Raw genomic sequence first — 19,760 nt, forward strand, 5'->3', positions numbered from 1 at the left:
GCTCATGGGAGGTGGCTCTTCATACTGTACACTAGGCGAGGCGTGCTGCAGAGCCTAGTCCCAGGAGACGCAAAAGACTAGTCCTAGAGCTCTGGATAGAATAATCCTCCCAACACTAGTGCTGGCCAGCCCCGCGCTTTAGGAGGTCCTCAAACGGACAGGAGCTCTAGTCGCCTAGGAGACGCGGAGCACACCTGGGTAGCCCAGAGCCAGGTCGCCCGTGTGGTGACAGTGACACTAGGCCTCTTGTAAGGGTCCCACTGGTGTCCCTCGGCACCCCGAGTCTCTTCTGCCAGGCCTGACTCGCTTCAAGTACACGCGCCCACAGACTTTCCCAAGTACCAAGTGGACATAGGAGCCGTGCGTAGGGGACGTTGCCGGGGTACTCTAGTACAGACCGGTAGACATGGGACCCCAGAGTACTTGGGGGAAGGGCCCCAGGCTACGCCGGGCTCAGGGAGTGGCCCCGGGACAGGATCAGGAAGGAGGTGGGGCCCGGGGTGGGACCCAGAGCAGCAGAGTGGGGGAAGGGCATGGGCCCGGGGAGTATCTCCGCTACCCCTCGGTTCCTGGCAAGGCCGCCTAGGGGGCATTCCTAGCCAGCGTGGCGTCAAGATTAACGAACCCTTTTCTCCGCCCGGTGGGGCCCCGCAATGCGTTGCCAGCCCAGCTCTAAGAGCCGGCTGTGGGGCGCACGCTGCGGGAGGACCGCCCCACGCCCTCTGGCTCCCGGGAGCGCAGCCCGCGGTCGCGCGCCCCAGCCCAGCTCCGCGGTGGCGGCCGGCTCAGAGAGCTTTGTGACGTCAGGCGGCGTCACGCGGGGCTGACCCGGCGGCGGCGGCGGCGGCGGCGGTGGCGGGCGGGGGCGGCCTCCGGAGGCGGCGGGAGCATGGAGCCGCGGGCCGGCTGCCGGTTGCCGGTGCGGGTGGAACAGGTCGTCAACGGCGCGCTGGTGGTCACCGTGAGCTGTGGCGAGCGCAGCTTCGCCGGGATCCTGCTGGATTGCACGAAAAAGTGAGCGGGGCAGGGTCGCGGGCCCGGGACTCCTCGGAATCCCCCGGGACACTCCTTCACCGATTCAAGGTTCCGATGCTGGCTTCGGGAGGAGCAGCAAAGCCCCGCGTCCGCTTTCAGTTTCTGCTGGGCCGGGGTTTCGAGGCGCGCCAGCTGGCCGCCGGTCTGGGTGCGAAAGTGGCTCTCTCCCAAAGTCGCGGTGACTTTCGGGGCAGGAGAGTGTGCAGCCCCGCAGAGGGGCTGCGGGTCCTGGCCGGGACGCACAGGAAGCCTTGCCTGAAACTCCTCACATCTGCCATAATTAACGCACTTTTCTTTGTTCAGACGCACTGTTGAATTCGACTGTTTGCAGAATTGCGATTCGTTTGAGGGGGTCAGTTATGCCGTGGCCTCACCTGTCACAAGAGGGGGGAAGTCCAAGGCTTGTAGTAGTGGCTGGTGGAGACCAGCTGCGACGACTGCGGGGTGTAGAAACACTGCTGTGGGCGAGGCGCCTTGCGGGGGAGTGGAAGATACAAGTTATAGGGCCAATGCCTCTACTGGAGGGGCGCATCGGGCTTGGCTCCTGGGACCACCTGTACAGCCTTTGCAGGGGCTTCTGCAGCGCAGAGCAGCCACCTGAACCCAGAATCACATGGCACTGCGCTGTCACTGCCGGATAAATGATTAGGCATTAATCAGCCTGTGTCTCTTCTGCCCCAGCCAAGCTTTATTCTGGAATTAGGAACAGAAAAAGGCTCTGCTTTCAAAGACCCAACTTTTTCCCTTCCTAAAGCCCAGATTTTTCCTGCGTTCCCACCACAGAGCAGAACCCTTCCTCCTTTGACAGTTACCCTGCTGACATTATGTCTTCATTAGATGTGCCAGAAGCCATTTATGAACAAGTCATGTGACTTAACATATGGCCTCCCGTGTGACTGGTGCCCCTCTCTTGTTGGTTAGTACAGGGAGTGCCTAAAATGGGGTGACGTTGTTCAGGGCCTGCAGAATAGCCGGCCACCTGAAAGCTTCCAGTGCAAGCCCTCCCCCACCCTGCTGATGTCTGCCCTGTCCTCCCTTGTCAGGTCTGGCTCAGTCCTGAGCCTGCAGGGCTGCACCCCTGCTCTACCTGTGCAGCCTGCTCCCTAGAGAGTGCAGCAGAGGACCCGCATTTTCCCAGCTCTCCGGCTCCGGTGCTCAAGATAAGATAGGCTGAGGTAGTCCTATCTTGTGGCTGTGTCTACAGATAGTGGGATCTCTGCCCTGAGACCATCGGCTAACCTGGCTTGCAGATGTATACACCCTTCATGGACAGAAGCTAACTGATGGGATCCTGAACTTGGGAACCAGCAGCTATGGGATGTTTGTGTGTCTGTGCCCCCACAGTCTACTATAACCAGAGCCCCTTGGAGGCAAGAGCTTGGCCAGTGGTCACAGCTCTTCTCTCTCTTCTCTGCAGTGGCGTTGCTTCTGTGCCCTTGCAGAGAATCTGAAGATAAAGCGGCCCTTCCTTGCCCCTCCAGCCCTCCAAGTCTTGGCCTTGAAACTGTTTCTCCTTCCCCACCCCTGATCTTTCCTGCAGGGCACCCCTTGTTTCTGTTTCCTGTGTTCTATCCATAGTATTATGAGTTGCAAAGCTAATGTTTACAGTCCTGCTTCTCAGGCAGAACTGAGCACAGCTCAGGAGCTGTCTGGGTGGTTTTGGTTGCAGTGTCAGCTCTCAGCCTTATGGGGTCCACATGCTGACCTGCCCTCCCAGGTACCAGTTTCTCCTCTGGGCCCAGTACCTATCCTTGCTCCTATGGAGGCTCAGTCCTTGGATGTGAGCCAAGGAAGAGCTCCCAAGTCCTATTTCCTCCCACCTCAGGGGAGCCTTTGGGGCTCAAAGCAGCAAGCAGGTCAGCATTCCTGAGGTGGTGCTGCAGTTTATAGGCATCAGAGCTCCCATAGTTTGGATACAGGCCTCGTGGCCTGATTGTCCTTTATGATTCCTGATCACCGTGCATCCTTCTTGCTAGATGGGAAGTGTGACCTGGATGGCCCCATTCACATAGACTGCCGGGGGAAGGGTCTGAGTCTGGATCCAGCCACCCACCACTGGTGCTCATCATGAAGTTAGACTGAAAGATGTTTACTCTTTTCCCTTGTGTGCAGATGGATGGGGAGCTCAGACGGGGTCTTGCTCATGAGCTACCCGGTACAATACTAAGTACCTCCTCCCACTTACATCTTGAATCTGCTGCCTGGCTGTAGAGCAGCCTGAAGCAAGTTCTGTGCTGCTCTGGGTACCTATGCATGCCTGTATTTTCACTGCGCTGTGCCAGGGACAAGCTGCCTTTATGATCCTTGCTTACATTGAGGATCCCTTCCAAAGTGTGCTGACCCAAGTCATGCATGAAAGGGCGGGGCTGACACTATTCTGCAGGGGGCTTGGAGGTTATGTCCCTTGTTGAGCACCTCAGGTGAGGTAATCCTAGCGAAAGGTAGTCTGCAAGACAGCAAAGATCCACTGATTCTGAACTTCTAATCTGAGCCATTGATTCTTAAGCTGTACCACACAACCGCTGAGCCTACCTGCTGGGACGGTCAGTGTGACGACATCCTTTTTTGGCCAAGACCACAGTCACTGCCTGTCACCAGGCTAAAGAGCACCAAGTTCTGTCCTGGAATATGTGAGCCAGGGTGAAGGCTCAGGTGCTGATAGGCATCCCTGAGATTATGTGGTAGGCACAGAGGTAACCATAATGCTCAGACATCCTCTCTGTCCTGAAGGAACTGGAGGACTTCGGGTACCTTGTGCATCACAGCTGGTGTACTGGGGACCTGGCTGGCAGGCTGGTCATGGGGACTGTATCACAGAGATGTTGGCAAAGTGAACAAGGAAGACATGGGGGAGAGGTGGGCCTGGTCTGAGCTTCTAGGAGAGCCCTAGGGCTTAGGGATGATGTTGATGCTAATTAATGCAGGATGCAGCAACCACCCCTTCTCCTCTGGAAATCTGGGGTCTGTGCCCAAGGATGCAGTGCAGGTCCAATTGTATGCTCTGGTGAAGGGATTGCTGTGGTACCCAGGCTGTGACTTGTCCTGAAAACCTCCTCACCTGACTCCCGAAGCAGAGGTGGCCCCTGGAGGCCTCTGTATACTTAGCAGTCCCCAGCAGCCCACTGTTTCCTGCAAGACCTTTCTTCTTCTGGCCCTATCCAGTTCTCTAGCCCTACTACTCAATGGCTGGGCTGCAGGGACTTTCTAAAGTAAGCAAGCCCTGGTGTACAACCTGAGGTGGGGCCTTGGGTGTTTGGACTTGGGCCTTCCTGGGGCTGCAGACTCCTGGCAACATAGCTATGTAGAGAAGCTTCCGCAGACTCCCGCCCAGCTTTGCACATCCGCATGCCTCTGATCCAGGAGCCTGTTGACTCAACCCTCAGGCAGTGGTGGGATAGCCTCTGCCACCACAAGCTGGGGGAGGAAGGTCCCAGACGGACATAGTAGGGGCGGGAGGGTGCCACTCAGGTGCCAACAGCCTCATGAATCCTGGGTCTGCCTGTGGATCTGGGAAGCCAGATGGAGGCAGCTGCAAGGAGGGGCAGCCCAGAGCTCTGGCAAGCAGCCAGAACTGTATTCTTCCTGTCCCTGGGCTGGCCTTAGCCAGGCTACTCTGGGTGAGTTGCTGAGGCATCCCTGCAGGTGAGTCCCCAGGGACATGATTTGGCCCCTGGTGTCTTGCCGTGGACTTTGGGCCAGGCCATATGTCCCCAGGACTGCGTCCTCATCAGAGCATCATGCAGAACAGGAGAGAGTCTCATTGTTCCTGGAAGCCCTATATCTCTGTCCCCTTTGAGTCTCTACTGCTTTTGTATTTGGATATGGCCCCCTCTTTATAGCTTCCTGGGCTTCTCAACCCTGCTCAGTGTTCCTATCTTTTCCTGAAATCAGAGGTTCAAGGCTAAGCTTCATAAAGATATTGGTTCCTGCCCTGGGTAATCATTTCTCAATCTCCAGGTCCCATCCCTGTATACCTACCCTCTATCCCAAGGCTGCACCCATTCAGCAGGCACTTAGTCTGTTGTGAACCCTAACAGGTTCCTGTCACTGCCAAGATCTATAGCATTTCCTGTGAGCCTCTGTCCTTGAGACTGACCAGCTTGGACCACAGCCTGCTTTTGTTGAGGGTTCTAAGTCTTAGGATCCACATCCCCTATGTACCCCAGGCCAGATCACAGTGTGTCCACTTGCTTTTCCCTGTGCCATGGCCATCTCCATACCTGGAGGCAGTGGATCCCAACATCACACACAGGACTGCCCCAACTGGGACATGTCTGCAAGTCCCTTCACCTCATCCTTTCTGTGAAGAGGAAGTGTCACTGCTTGTCATTCTATAGACTGCTACAGGGTTGAGGGAGCTCAAATCACAGCCACAGCCTTTGCTGCCTACAGACTAGAAACACCAAAGCAGACCCCTGATGGCCATGGCCTCCCAAAATCTATCAGTTGGCCTCAGCCATCCTAGGGGAAGGTCATCAGCCAGCCTGCCTTGGCCTGGGGTGAGCTGTTCTGTTTACCCACTAGGCAGGCCTTGGGTGTGGCCAAAGCAGGGGCAAGGCAGCAGCTCCAGGAAGGAAGAGTGGCTGCATGCTCCCTGGGCCGTGCCATTTCTGAGGAGAATCCAGCCCAGGGACTCTGGGAAAGGACCTGGGTTTACAGCCAGTCGGTATCTATCCTCAGCCTGCAGAGTCTGCCCTAGGCCTCTGGGGCTAAAGCAAGCAGACGCTCAGAGTGCTCTCTGCTAATAGCACCTTCAGCACAAGGGGGCTGCAGGGATGAGCATAAGAGGAGGTGGCTAGAGGGAACCCCCACTTTATGCTCTAGGTAACTGTGGAAGCTGCCAGACAGGTGTGCTCTGAACAGCAACTCTCCACCCCTGGTCCTTTGTCTGCTCTGCCTCCCAAACCAGCCACTTGCTGTGCCTTCCTGCTCTCCAGGGGCCTTCTCTGCCTTTAGTCCTGTCAGGGCAGAACATGTTTCCCAGGACCTAGTTGCTGCTATATCACAGGCTGCTCCCTGGGGCAGGTATTCCAGCTCCCCCTTTCTGCCCACACCCTCATTTGGGACCCTGTGGTGTTTTCTGAGGGTGGGGTCCAGAGGTGACAGGCTGGCTAATAATCCTCTTCTAGAGACCATGGAAGTAGAGGCCAATGGTGAGAGTTTGGGCACTTACAGCACCCCAAAGGCTCTGCTTTGGTGTCTCTAGCCTCAGGGCAGCTGCAGCTGTGGCTCTGGCTGCATCTGGCCACTTGTGGCTCCCGTCCTGCACACAGGATGCACAGTAGGCATCTGGGACCAGGGGGCTCCTTAAGACATTGTTCAGGGCCAAGAGGCTTGCGGTGGGAGTAAGGGGGAGGGCGCGGAGTAAGGGGGGTTGGGAGGAGGAGGGAAGGATCCCAGCAAGCTGAGTCCCTACTTCTCTTAAAGAAAGGGAAGAAAAAGTGAAGCACATGAACAGAGACCTGGGTTCTGCAGCTACTGGCTATGGGGCAGGTGGACTCCCTTTCAGACCATGCCCTGTCTCGGGATGCAGATGTCTTCACAGTCCTCTAGAAGCATTCCAGCCTCAAGCCCTCTTTCTTGTGGCATAGACTCAGATTCTAATACTCTGACCAAGAAGAAGCCCTCAAGGGCATGTCACAGGACATGTGGGGCCTGGGTACCTGTTGAATGTCAATCCACCACTCTGGACCTAGATCCAGATGGCTATAGAGCAAATGTCTTAGGTCTGTACGGATGTGGCACCTTCAATAATAAATCTGATGGCCAATGGCTTAGGCAGGAAATAAGAGATGGGACATCAGGAGGCAGAAAGGATTCTGGGATGGCGTGAAGTGCAGGGACAGGATTTGCCCCGGAAGTTGTGAAGAGACAGATGTGTGGTACCTGATCACAGGTAACCAGTCATGTGGCAGAATGCAGATTAGAGTAAATGGGTTATAACAAGGTGTGATCTGGTCAAAGAAGAGCCTAGCTCTAAGGACTAGGTATTTGTAAATGTATTTTGAGTCTGAGTCTTATTTCTGGGAGCATGGGACTGGGACGAAGAACTGGACTTAATTTCTGCAAACGGTCTTCCAGGCCTAGAGCTGGTTAGGTGACAGGCGCTGGGCATAGCTAGAATCCTCATTATCCTCACTCTGATTTTGTTCTCTTCTACCAGGTCTGGTCTCTTTGGCCTGTCTCCATCTACTCTGCTGCCTCTGGCTGACAACTCCTCTGCCATCAGCTGTCATGGCCAGGTTCCTGAGGAGGGAACTGGAGAAGTGATGCAGCTGGAGACAGGACCTCTGCCTCCTCACCACCAAGACCCTGAGAAGGATCAGCCTCCCAAGACAGCTGTGCCTGAGCCGCCCCCACCTCTCATACCACCTGTGCCTGCCGGGAACCTGCCTCCCTTTCCACCTTACTTTGAGGGTGCCCCCTTCCCCCACCCACTGTGGCTGAGGAACACCTACCAGCAGTGGGTGCCGCAGCCCCCACCCAGGGCCATCAAGCGGACCCGTCGGCGACTTTCCCGAAACCGGGATCCGGGCAGACTCATTCTTAGCACAATCCGCCTGCGGCCACGTCAGGTACTATGTGAGAAATGCAAGAGTACTGTGAATCCTCAGGATGCCAGTCCTGGCCCCCTGAACACCCCCAAACCCCGCCGGAGGCTAGGCAGTGGCCCCGACAGTGAATACCGAAAGCCAGAGGAACCGGAAGACAGTGCCGTCATAGCCATGGCCGCACCAAGGAGAAACAAGAGGGAGAAGCGGGAAGAGGACAGGGTTGCCGGAGAGCGTATCCCAAGGAGCCCAGTCATCAAGATCTCCTACAGCACACCACAGGGTAAGGGTGAGGTGGTCAAGATCCCATCCAGAGTGCATGGCTCCGTGGAGCCCTTCTGCCCCCAACAGTCTCTACAGAATGGCAGCCAGGACTCAGAGGTATCGAGGGATGGGGAGACCAAGGGTGGTGGAGACCGACCATCCAGCGGGCTTTCAGCCTCCATCCCCAAGCTGAAGCTGACTCGTCCAGTGCCTCCTGTCTCAGACCTGCCACCTCCCAAAATCCGCCTGAAGCCCCACCGGCTGGGGAATGGAGAGCATGAGCCTCTGTACAGGGCTGAGCTGGTAGAGGAGCTGAATGGATGCCCACGAGGCCCCCTGGCCAGCTCCCCTGCTCTCTTTGCTGATGGCTCTACCCATGGGCTAGAGGACTTGTCTTCTGGAAGTTCTGGTGAGGACGATGACCTCAAGAGATTTCCCCAAGGTAAACATGGCCGTGATGGCTTGGCTTTTCTTGTCGACTGCCCTGGGAGGAGAGCAGACTGTACCAGTGAATCTGTGTGCAGCAGCACCGACAGCCTGGATGAATTAAAATCATCTGGCTCAGAAGTGACATCTCCAGACACAGGAGACCTGTCATCTGGCGACAGTGCCTCTGTTCCTTCGTCTTCTGCTGACACTCGCCAGACAGTCCCTCCCCTCACGGTCAGGCTGCACACGCAGAGCGTCTCACAGTGTGTGACTGAAGACGGAAGGACGGTGGCTGTAGGGGACATTGTGTGGGGTAAGATTCATGGTTTTCCTTGGTGGCCAGCACGTGTCCTTGACATCAGCCTTGGCCAGAAGGAGGATGGAGAGCCCTCTTGGCAAGAAGCGAAAGTCTCATGGTTTGGGTCTCCAACTACATCATTCTTGTCTATTTCGAAACTGTCCCCTTTCTCTGAATTTTTCAAACTGAGATTTAACCGTAAGAAGAAGGGGATGTATCGGAAAGCTATAACTGAGGCTGCAAATGCCACACAACATGTGGCCCCAGAAATAAGGGAGCTCTTGACACAGTTTGAAATGTAACTTTGGTTCCGGGAGCAGGTGAGTCTTGTGTTCAGTAGGCGCCTGCTGTTCCCAAAGCAACCACCATGTTGTGTTCAACATCCAGAGGCTAGGGAGCCAGACGCTGGGCCTGTTGCTCGAAGGGGGGCTGTCCTAACACTGCTGCCCTCACTGATGCTGTCTTGGAGCTCACATACATAGCTCAAGAGAGATGCTTTCAAGGGCCCGATTAGTGGATGTTTGTTTGTGTTCGAGTTTTGCAGCCAGTTGTCAAAGGAAGGCCCATGAGTCTTCTGCTAGGATTTTTTTTTTTTTAATTTTCTTTTTTTTCGGAGCTGGGGATCGAACCCAGGGCCTTGCGCTTGCTAGGCAAGCGCTCTACCGCTGAGCTAAATCCCCAACCCCCTGCTAGGATTTTTGAGAAAGAGATACCGTTTGCCGGACTCTGGCTGGGGTAAAGGGAGAGCAAAAGGATAAAAGGCAGGCTTTCATCTTCAGTCGCTCTGAGGAAAGAGGGAACTTCTTTTACTCTCTCCCCAAACACTAGTGGCCTTATACCTCCTGCTTAAGTGGGCCAGGCGTCTGACTGGCAGGGAGGAGGGAGGCAAGGCAAGGAGAGCATCCTGACCCTCCAGTGGAGCTGGCCTCAGTACCTTGAGCTGTCTGTTCCACTCAGCATGCCCGTCCCTCCTCCTCTGTAGGTGTGATGGTTCCTGAGTGGTTCTCAATGTGGCCAGGTGCACCCAGTTCTGGGTGGTGGGTACAGTGTCTTGAGCTCTTAGGAGAACGCTGTAGTTTAATGGTCAGTCCTCAAATGATCTGTATAAGGTCTGGACTTTGCAGCATGCGTAGTGAGGAAGTGTCATTGTTCAGGCTTGTGGGGCATCGCTGGGTGTCATCTCATGAAGTTGGGGGAATCTCTGGAGGCCCTGTGGTCACCATGAGGGGTGTCTGGAAACATGAGGGACACAACCTACCTGCACTTCTCCCTGGGCATCCTCACATCTGATAGCCACTTCCAGCTTTGATTGTCATGGTGATGACTCTTACAGAGGTCTAGGGCTCTCTTCTTGGCCCCAGGCAGCCTCTTGGTTTTTTTTTTTCTTAATCCTTGGCTTAATGCTAATTCCATGGTACAGAGACATGGAGGTCATGTCAGGTGATTATACTCAGAAGACAAGAGCCCTGCATCTACCTCCAGCTAGACCCCCTGACTTGGTGTTATTTCCCTCAGTGACCTGTCTGCCCAGGCCACTTGCTCACTCCACCGTTTTGGCATCATGGTTTCTTGGGCTATAGCCTTTCCTTAGTCTTTCGGTCCTTAGCAGGACCAACTGATGTCTGTTCAGGAAGAAGAGTCTGGGATGTGGGATACCTCTCAAGCCTGTTCACTGCTCTGTCAGTTGCATTCCCAGGAGAGGAAGCAGTATTCAGAGGCAGGCTTTGGAGCTAGCTTTCAGGCTGCGCTCTACCCTCTCCACTGGTCCCTGGTTATGCCTAACAGCCAAACCTATTCTCAGTTGGGGGACCTTTGTGTAGGATGAGGCAGGTACAAAACAGACATGGGAGCTGTAGCTGCGACCTCTGGCCTCCGCTATCCTAGGGCAGGGCTTCATCCATCAGGCTAAAACAGAGAAGGGTCAGGTGATGTGCCCTGAGTGCCCCTGCGGTATCCTGGCCCTCACAGAACCTCAGCTGTAGCCACACCCAATCTTGGAGCACTCTGCACCAGGCTCTGCCTTGCTGGGTCCTCCCTCACCGTGCTCTTCCTTGCTTTGGCCCTCTCTTTGGTAACTGACCATGGCACTGGCTTGGCTGGAGACAGTATGGATGAAGGCTGAAAGCCCCTATCACATGCCCCAATTACGTGGCAGAAGCCCAGCTTCTGGTGAAAGATGAGTCTAGCCTGGTTCTTCCAAACTGACTTTCGATTCCTACCGGCTATATAGACAGAGATGGTGACTGGAGACATCTACCCAAAGCCCAGCCAGGCCTTAGCTGCACCTTGGAGAATGCAGCCTTGTAGATTCTGGGCAGGCCCTCTTTATCCGGAAGCAGAGGGGAAAAAAATCTCACCCAACTGGTTTGCCTGGTGCCTGGTCCTGGGCTGTGCCTGGACCGGCATGCACCCAGCAGCCCTTTGCCTTCTGTGAGGCACTGGGTCCCTATAGCAGCCAAGTGTTCAGCGGTGCTTGTCTGGCAGTGTTTTGCTTTTGTCTAAGGACTTTATAAACACGAAGACGAGGTTCCTGCCAGGCAAGTCAAGTGCTCATCAGCATTGGAGCTGGGGCCTCCCGCTGTGTGAATTAGGGTCCCCTGGTGGACCAGTGTGCTTTGCAGTGCCCCTGGTGCTGTCAGAGTTAATCCCTTCCAGCTAGCACAGGAGGGAGACCTGCGGATCTGGCCCTCTAAGCAGAAGCTGTTGTGATGCTGGTGGAGAGGCAGTGAAGGGCACAATTGCTGGCCTGGACACTGAGGACAGGAAGCTGCCCAGGGATTGAGTTCAGGTAGGGGAGGCAAGATGGAGGAGGTCAGCATCCAGGTCCAGCTCACTGGCAGGCCATACCTCACCCTGAAGCCTGCTGTGGCAGGAAGAGCAGTCCATCAAGGTTGGGGGAGGAGGGTGCCCCTCTCCTGTGTGCCTGGTGGGCGCCATCACAGAAAGCCAGGTAGGTATATTCCCTTCCAAAGGCATGGAACTCAGTATTGTCCTTGAGAGAGCCTTTACTCACTTGGATGGATGGCTAAAGGACCAGCTGATGGGGCTTGGTGTGGACACCCCCTACACTGGACAGGGGTGTGGGGGAGCTAGGTGCCCTGACCCTGGAATGTGATGTCACTTGTGTATCAGACTCAATGACTCCTCCAAGTATGTCCTGATTTAGATGTACAGGCTAGGCTGCCCCGACTCATACGTGCATGTACGAGCACAGAGATCCCAGTTTCCTTGTCTGTCACAGGGTGACAGTGGCACCTGTCTTGTGGATGTGTGAGGGGTACCGCAACATTATGGACTTAGGAATGAACTTGTAGGCAGCTGCCTTTACTTCGCCAGGTAGGCTCCAGGGTTTTATTTACCCAGGGGCTCTGGTGTGAGTTTACTGGCTGGGGGCAAAAAGCTCTGTGTGGAAGCTGAGCTTATATCCCTGGTTGGTCAAGGCAGGTTTCTTCTGCTCCAGCCCATGCCTGGAGCCCCGCAGGAGCTGACCACCCAATTTTTTTTTCTTTTCTTTTTTTCGGAGCTGGGGACCGAACCCAGGGCCTTGTGCTTGCTAGGCAAGTGCTCTACCACTGAGCTAAATCCCCAACCCCGACCCATTTTTTCCTACGTAGGAGTGGGTGCTCCCCGAGCCAGATCCAGCAAAGACCGCAAAGGGTTGGTGTGACTTCAGGTTCCTCTCTAACCCCTGGTTCTACCTTCCTCCTCTGGCTACTCTGTCTGTGACCCATCTTCCTCCAAATACTCAACTGGATATGGGCTAGCAGGGTAGGGAGAATCTTGGAGACATCTCTGAGTCACAGGTCCCAAATTAGCATGTCATAATCACACAGGCATGCTCCAGAAAGGAAGTGACAGGGGTTTGAAACCGATCATTTGGTGGGAACCCAGACCCACACTGTTACCTGGGAAGGGCTTCCTGGAGAAGGTGACTTGAGCTGAGATCTAAATGGGGCAAAGGAGTTTGTGGGAGGCAGCTCTAGGCAGACTCTGGCCTGCCCCTAGAAACAAGGGTGCTTGCAGTACAGGACTCAGAACAGTGTCCAGTCGTTTGTGCTAAAACAAGCTAGGGAGGCTGGGCGATGTGTGCTGTTGACTCTTGAGACAAGAGGGTGCTACCTCTTTCTGCCCCACAATACTAACCTCACAGTGGCCCTGGCGGGCTAATTGAGGTGAAACCAGAGGCCTGGCTTATAAGTGGCTCTAGCGGAAAGCACAGAGCCCTGGTACCACAGGCTAGAGGTGAGGGGCATTCAATATGACATTTGGTGGGGACAGTACTGTGGGAAAGAGGGAGAAAACATTACTATAATTGGCAAGGCTCTATTCAGATCCTCAGGGTCGGGGAAGGGGTGTGGGGGAAGGTGACAAGAGCAGCACCATGTAAGCAGGAAGAGGGTCCAGGAGAGAATAGTCTATCCTTGGGGACAGGAAGCCATATACGATTAGAGAGGGAGCTTCAGGGCTGACAGCAGTTGGATGGGGGCTTTGCCTACCGTGTACCACAGTACTACATAAAGATAAGAGGTACTTGGGTTGATGGTTGCCAGGTTCTGCCTGGGGATTGGCTGAGATGTGTACCACATGCCTGTTCTGGTTGATGGCACCTCTTTTTTGTTTTCCCAAGTGCCGGGGCAATCTGGGGACAGAAGCACAGGGTCGCCAGGTGGCCAGCACAGTGTTTGGGTGCTGTGTGGACTGAAAGTTATGACACTTCCCTAAAAGAAGATGGGATGTCATCCCAGGACCCAACCCCTCGGTGTCTACTGAGACATCACGGGCCTCAGACGTGGGAGCATTTGACCCTCAACCTCAAGTGGCTGGAATGTTGGGCTGACAGCTGTAAAGGGTTGCCAGACAGTACAGCACACCCATGCCGTGGATGTTCCCCGTTGCTGATCTGTCCTCCTCCCTAGAGTCAGTTTGTCCTGTGGCCATGGTAACAAACTGCCGCAAAAGCAGGGCCTACAAACATCTCTTTTAGAGTCAGAGGTCTGAAAGCTAAGCCCAGCTGGGCTCCCTCAGAAAGCTGGAGAGAGAGGGTAACCAGCTCTCGAGCTCCTTTCCAGTGTTCCTGGCTGCATCGACAGCCCTCAAGTCTGCCTTCATAATCTTGGAGCTTTCCTCTTCCTCAGTATGGTATCATATGCGTTTCTGACCAGGACCCATAATGGCTCTGGGGGTCCATTGTATAGTTCAGTGTAATCATCTCAGAAATATCTAATTGGCTTATATCTGTGGAAGTCTGCAATAGAAGCTGACGTGATCAGGTTCCAGAGGCCTAAGTATATGGGGCTGCTACTCGCCTCTCAGTCATGCTCCTGTAAAAGTATTTTTTATTCCCCTGATGTGATTGGAGGCTCACTCCCTTTGTCTGCTAACCTAAGCCTAGTCCTGGAAGCTTCTAGCCTCCATACAGTCTATTCTAGGCCTAGAACATTTTCAGCATTTCTGAGACTTACTGCTGAATACGCTCACCCTTTCTAGTTCTTTGAACTTTGACTGCCTGGCTGGTTAACTCAGCTGTTCTGGTTCAAACTCCTCTCCGGGCCGACCGATTCAATCTGACTTCTCTCAGCTTCTCACTGAATTGTCCTGCTTGGCTTTAAACTACCCCCAGCAATCTGTTCTAATCTTCTGGCTCCTTCCCATTCTCTGGCTTGTTCTGCTTTCACCTGTGTGGAGCTTGTTCTCTTTTTAGCCTGTCTCTGTAAAACCCTCCCAGTAAAACTGCCTCTGAATTCCATGAGCTGACTGAACAGAATTGGCTAGAACTCGGAGATCTGCATTCCTGTCTCCTGAGTGTTGGGATTAAAGGAGTGTACCAGCACTCCTGGACCTGAAGTGGTTGGTTGGTTGGTTGGTTGGTTGGTTGGTTGGTTGGTTGGTTGGTTGGTTTTTACCTGACACTAGAATAGGCTAGCTTTGAACTCAGACCTACTTGCCTCTGTCGCTTGGGATTAAAGGCATGTCTGTACTCTGGCTAGATCACACAGACCTAGAAGGTCTTTGGATGTGATCTCTTGCTAGAGCAGCCATGTTCTGAATTAAAATTCCTCTACATTCCGCTCAGTCAACATTCCTAGTTTATTGTTCATGAGACTACCTGTGCACACTGTCTGTGTCAGCCTCTCATGTAGCAGAGGGGAGACAGCTTTAAGGATAGACTGGCCCAGGGTTCGCAAAGGCAGCAGGAACCGCTGCCTTTGTGCCCCCACATCATCAGCCTAATAGTACAGTAGCATCTGGAAGGGTCTGTCCTATGAGGGAAGAAACTGTTGTTGCAGAAAGATCCATCTGTGAAGACAGCGAGACAGCCAGTTTGAGGAACACGATGGCCCCTCTCACCTTCCTGCTTCATGATACTCATTTCTCCTGGAAAAGCAGATATTGATCGGGAGTCAGTCTATTGCAGATGCTAGCACACTGTGCCGGCTGAGGGTTGAGGAGAACATGCCTCTAGACTCCGAGTGCACCGTGCATCGCCCCCAACACCACAGTGTCTCCCCCATCCAGCCTTTGAACAGCATCCCTTAGTGGAACACACCAAACCTACTCTTTCTTCTAGCACTTCTGCTCCCCCTGGGCTGTCAGCTGACTTCTGAATTGCTTTCAGGGAACTCAGGTCCTCTGGGAAGGTTGTAATTATTTTGTTCCAGAAGGAAACTAAGGCCTATAATTCCAGGCCTTTTACAGGGGCCCAGGCCTTCCCACCCACTGACTCCCAGTGGCCTGTCCCTGCCACTGCCACTGGGTATCATGTTGGGAGCCTGAAGACAGGCAGGCAGACCAGACAGTTTGGGGGAGGTAAGTGGCATTCCCAAGTGTTAAGGTATCTGGGAGCATCATGGGCCCTTTACAAAACCTCTGGATAACCCTGCCTATCTGAACCTTTTGGACCAAATACTGCCTGTTTTCTAGTGGTCATGGCCATGGTCTCCACAACCCCATCTCTGCATGGTGGTCCCTGACCCCACCTGCTTTGGGCTTCATCTGATAGACTCCTCAGACTATTCATCAAGAAGTCACTCTTTCCTCACTTGGGGGATGATTTGAAGCTGTCACATAAGCTTCTCCCTATGGAGAATGTTTCCAGTCTCCACCACTTGATGGTGGTTTCCAGGCTCACCTCATCACTGGTGAGCCGACCATATCATCCATTCCTAGTTGTGTGTGTTCTCTTCCCTGGCCTCAGTGTTTATCCAGCACGTCCTGGCTGAACAACCAGCTCCATCACAGTGTTTCCTAACTGCACAGTGCTCCTTATCGTGCCCCACGACCTCTAGCAAGAGTTCCCCTTGCTCAGATTGTCCACCCCTAAGTCACTTACCCCAATCAGCCCCAGACCTTCAGTGACCACAGCATCCGGTAGCATTCCTGCCTCGTGCCACACCCACCATCTCACTCTGGTAATGTCTATGTTCTGGTCAGCCCAAGGCCCTCACAGTTCCTTAGAGCCCAGGCCTGGGACCAGGCTGCCCCATGCTCCAGCCTGCTCTTGTTTCTGAACTGTGTATTGCTTCTGGTGTCAACACTGGGAACTGCTTTTTCTTTTCTGTTCTGTTCTTTTCTCTTTATAGCAAAGCTTAATGGTATTATAATAATTATATATGCAAAACTGAATTGTTTTTAGTAATGCATGTTACACATATGATTTTTTCACTTCATTACAATATGATAGTTTGGGGATATAAGACCACTAATAGCCTCCACCAAGAGGGTTAGCCACCAAGGTTGCCCCAGTGATAGAAATCAACAGTCTAGGGTCTCCATGTTCCTGTGATTCAAAGGCCTTGAGGACAGTTCCTCTCTGAGTCAAGTTGTGACACGATCATGGTAATACAGGTTCATTTCATTCGCGGTCATTACTAGACTTTTTTTTTTTAATTGAGCTGTGTTTTGTACTGCTGTAAGCATTTCTGTGGTTCCCCTGCTTAGCATCCCTTATGGTCCCTCCTGACTCCTCCTGGAGTCAGCATGCTAATCTAGAGGCTTGTCCCTCTGATTTTAGCACAAGCAGGCTCACTTACACACACACACACACACACACACACACACACACACACACACACACACACGCCCCGAGGGCTGAGTAGCATCAAACAGCAACTACTTCAGGTTGTTCCTGTCCCTTTTTTGGGGCACTAAAGGGTGATCCTTCTAGCTGTCTTAGCTCTGGAGAAGGCTGAGGTAGCCCAGGCTGCAGGGTGGGCTGGGCTGAGCTGGGATGAGCCTGATACCCTGCAGGATGTGGGTTTCTGGAGAGGCCTGGTGTTCTAGCCTGTCAGCAACCCAGAGCAGCTAAGCTTGCCTGCCCTGCGGTGCTGGTAAGGGGCCAGCTCCCTGAGAGTGGGAGAGGAAGGGCTTCTTTGAAGGCCCCGGTTGTAGGACAAAAAGAGGCTCGAGGCCAGGAGCCCTTGAGAGTCTCCTCTCAAAGCTTCCTTCCAACGAAGGTCTCTATAGGATGTTTGAGGACACTTCCAAAGGTCAGGCCACAGTGGCTAGAGAGACTTAGCTTTGTTTCCCAGGGTTCAGTTTGTTTTTTCTCTTTCAAACCTTAAAGCATTCATTAGAAGGGACAGGAGATGTGGTTTTCAGTGGTGTTCTCCCTCCCTCCACTCCTCACCCCCACCCCACCCCACTGCTGCACATGCATGTGCGTACATGTGTGCACACGCGCGCACACACACACACACACACACACACACACACACACACGCTCATGCATGCACACTGCTGCAAGTACACCTGTTACATCTGCACAGAGCCTAGCCAGACCTTAGAGGCACCCCAAGGCCATTCAGAGATCTGGAACTCCCTAGCCAGGGTAGCTCTCTCTCAGATGTGTTCCAGCCTGGATGTAGGTCAACCTGTAGGGCCTCCAGACTGGGTTAGAGTGCTGGGCACCAAGAAGATTGTGTCGATATTTATAGGTCAACTGTACGTTGCTGCTGGGATGATGTGTGAGGCTCTTCGCCCCAGAACCTGTTTGCACAGGGCTTTCTAACATATGTGTCTTGATGAATCCTCCTTTGATTCTCAAGGGCCTTCAGGGGTCCGGAGAACAAGGTCCCTCTGATTCTGTGATGGCTGACCTGCTGCAATTGCTCTCCGTCTACATGGAATCACACACACAAATGTGCTGCACATACATGTACACAAGCAGAGGATTCCCTTCATGCCTTCTGCGTCGGGATCACTGGTGGTTGCCACACCCATCCGGGTGCTGGGGACCCGAACTCTAGTCCTCGAATTAGCACAGCAAGCATTTGACGTGCTGAGGTGTCTCCAGCTCCCGATTTGCAGATTCTCTGTCTCTCGGGTTAGCCATTCCCTAGAGTTGTTTCCTGGACGGAGGTTCTGTGTTCTCTGAACATTCTTCCCCGTCCACACGTACAGACAGACTTAGCTTGCTGGGAATGAGATTTGAGGTTTGCGGGAATAAATGGAGCCTGTCATGCAGAACATACAGGAATCTGCTCTTTGGAGTTGGCAGTGTCCCTACTTCCTGTCTGATTCACTTTCTAGTCCTGCTACTTGCCTATCTGCAGCTCTGAAGAGAAGTTCTTTAATGCCTCGGACATGTTAGCTATCCGTTTTAGCTTAAGACATTTCTCCAAAACACCTCGGCTTACCACAGTGCTTACAGGTATCTATGCTAACTGGGTAGTAACCGTGGCTAGGCTTGGAGCTGTAGAAAGGCTCTATCTATAAGCCTGGGGCTGATACCACACCCCCTATCCATCCATCCACACATAAACACACATCATCATCTATTTTCAAGGTCTGCCCTACCTTACCCTGGGGGCAGAGAATGTTCTGGTGATTGAAAGACTCAAGGATCCCCTTGTAGTGAGCCCATTACTAGAGCAGCAGTCTTCCCTTGCAGACTTCCTAGTGTTTGGGCCTCCTACTGGTCTTGGCTGATCCTGTGTTCCAAAGCCTCCCACCATCTAGAAGATCCTTTACCTTCGTCTGGCACGGTGAGACCTGGACAGGAGAAGTTGTGGGAACAAGGAAAGTGTGGTTCACTGGCCTGGTGAGAGCTGGTGGGGAGGCAGATCAACCTCTGGGATCTCTGCAAAGCCATAGCACCCAAAGGAGAAGGCTGAAGGGACAGTGATACAAACCCAGAAGTGCTTTGTCTTTATACTTGAACCCTCTAGGGTTCTCTACAACTGACTCCTTGGTAACCTCTATCCTTTCTTCTTCTCCCAAGGTCACCGACAGTGAGGGTGCAGCTGCTGTCCTGGAACTTCTGACTTCTGTCCAAGGGGCCCATGTGTCTCTGGCTGGCTGTGTGCAGAAACCTGCTGGGCACAGTGGTTGGCCTGACTCCAGAGGAGCCGGTGTGCATGGGGAGGGACCCAGCTTAGGACACCTGGCTCCTCTCAGCTGAATGTATCTGTTCAGGCTTCAGCGTTCCTAGCCCAGAAGTGTCCTGGAGCTTGGTGACATGTTTGCTGCTTTGTGTGCTAGTGGCTGTGAGGCTTAGGCATCCTCAGACAGAAACAGGGCCTTCTGCCCAGCCTGTGAAACTCCTGGTCTGGGTGCTGGGCCTCGCTACAGGACATCCTCCTGGGCCTGGCCCCCGTTATTCAGCAAGAGCCACCCTTCAGGCTTGAGGAAACCAAATTGCACGTATGGGGTTCTCCTCCAGCCCTTGGGTACAGGGTCTCTGTGCACTTGAGCCAGAAACCTAGTTGCTTCTCTTCCACATTCCACTCAAAGCATGGGTCCCTGGCTCCCAGCCCTGGCCTGCGGGGCCACCTTGATCTGAGATGCTGCTATGTCACCAGGACTAGGAAGGGGAGAGGGAGGGCAGAAGTGAAAACAGGCCTCAGGTTAGGAGATACCGGCTCTGCCCTGTGAGGCCACATTCCTTTCCCCTCTGTCACTTCCAAGACCAAAAAGAAAACAGAAAGAAAAGAAAACTGTCTCTGCTCCTTTGTTTAAGCATGAGAAGAAATAAACTGGAGTGGGTGTTGAGGCTCTTGCCTGAAGAGCTCAAAGTTGCACCTGCCTGACCTGTGAGAGAGGCTACAATCCTCTAATGGGGTGGAGAAGGACCCTGGCCACCCCTGTCAAGGTGGCACTGTGCCCCTTGAGTTGCTCACTCACTGTCACCTGACAGGATGCAAGTCTGAAGCAAGGTCACTCTTTGCTCTACTTGGTGGTTTCAG

General features: G+C 53.7%; 1 protein-coding gene across 5 annotated transcripts; it reads left to right on the top strand.

The window, feature by feature from the left end:
• The first annotated feature begins 851 nt into the window (after positions 1 to 851).
• Pwwp2b (PWWP domain containing 2B) lies at positions 852 to 19,511 on the top strand. Of its 5 annotated transcripts, none has more exons than XM_087573157.1 (4): positions 852 to 1,014; positions 2,079 to 2,210; positions 7,199 to 8,897; positions 18,797 to 19,511. In XM_087573157.1, exon 3 carries the CDS (start codon positions 7,305 to 7,307, stop codon positions 8,877 to 8,879), a length of 1,575 nt encoding a protein of 524 aa, XP_087429283.1. In that variant the 5' UTR covers positions 852 to 1,014; positions 2,079 to 2,210; positions 7,199 to 7,304; the 3' UTR covers positions 8,880 to 8,897; positions 18,797 to 19,511.
• The last annotated feature ends 249 nt before the right edge of the window (positions 19,512 to 19,760 follow it).

The sequence above is a fragment of the Rattus norvegicus genome, chromosome 1 (genome assembly GCF_021556685.1).
Source record: "Rattus norvegicus strain SHRSP/BbbUtx chromosome 1, alternate assembly SHRSP_T2T, whole genome shotgun sequence".
Classification (NCBI taxonomy): Eukaryota; Metazoa; Chordata; class Mammalia; order Rodentia; family Muridae; genus Rattus; species Rattus norvegicus.

What these genes read in the sequence shown, in the direction of transcription:
- Pwwp2b (XM_087573157.1), top strand. Translation starts at nt 7,305, where the DNA reads ATGCAGCTGGAGACAGGACCTCTGCCTCCTCACCACCAAGACCCTGAG.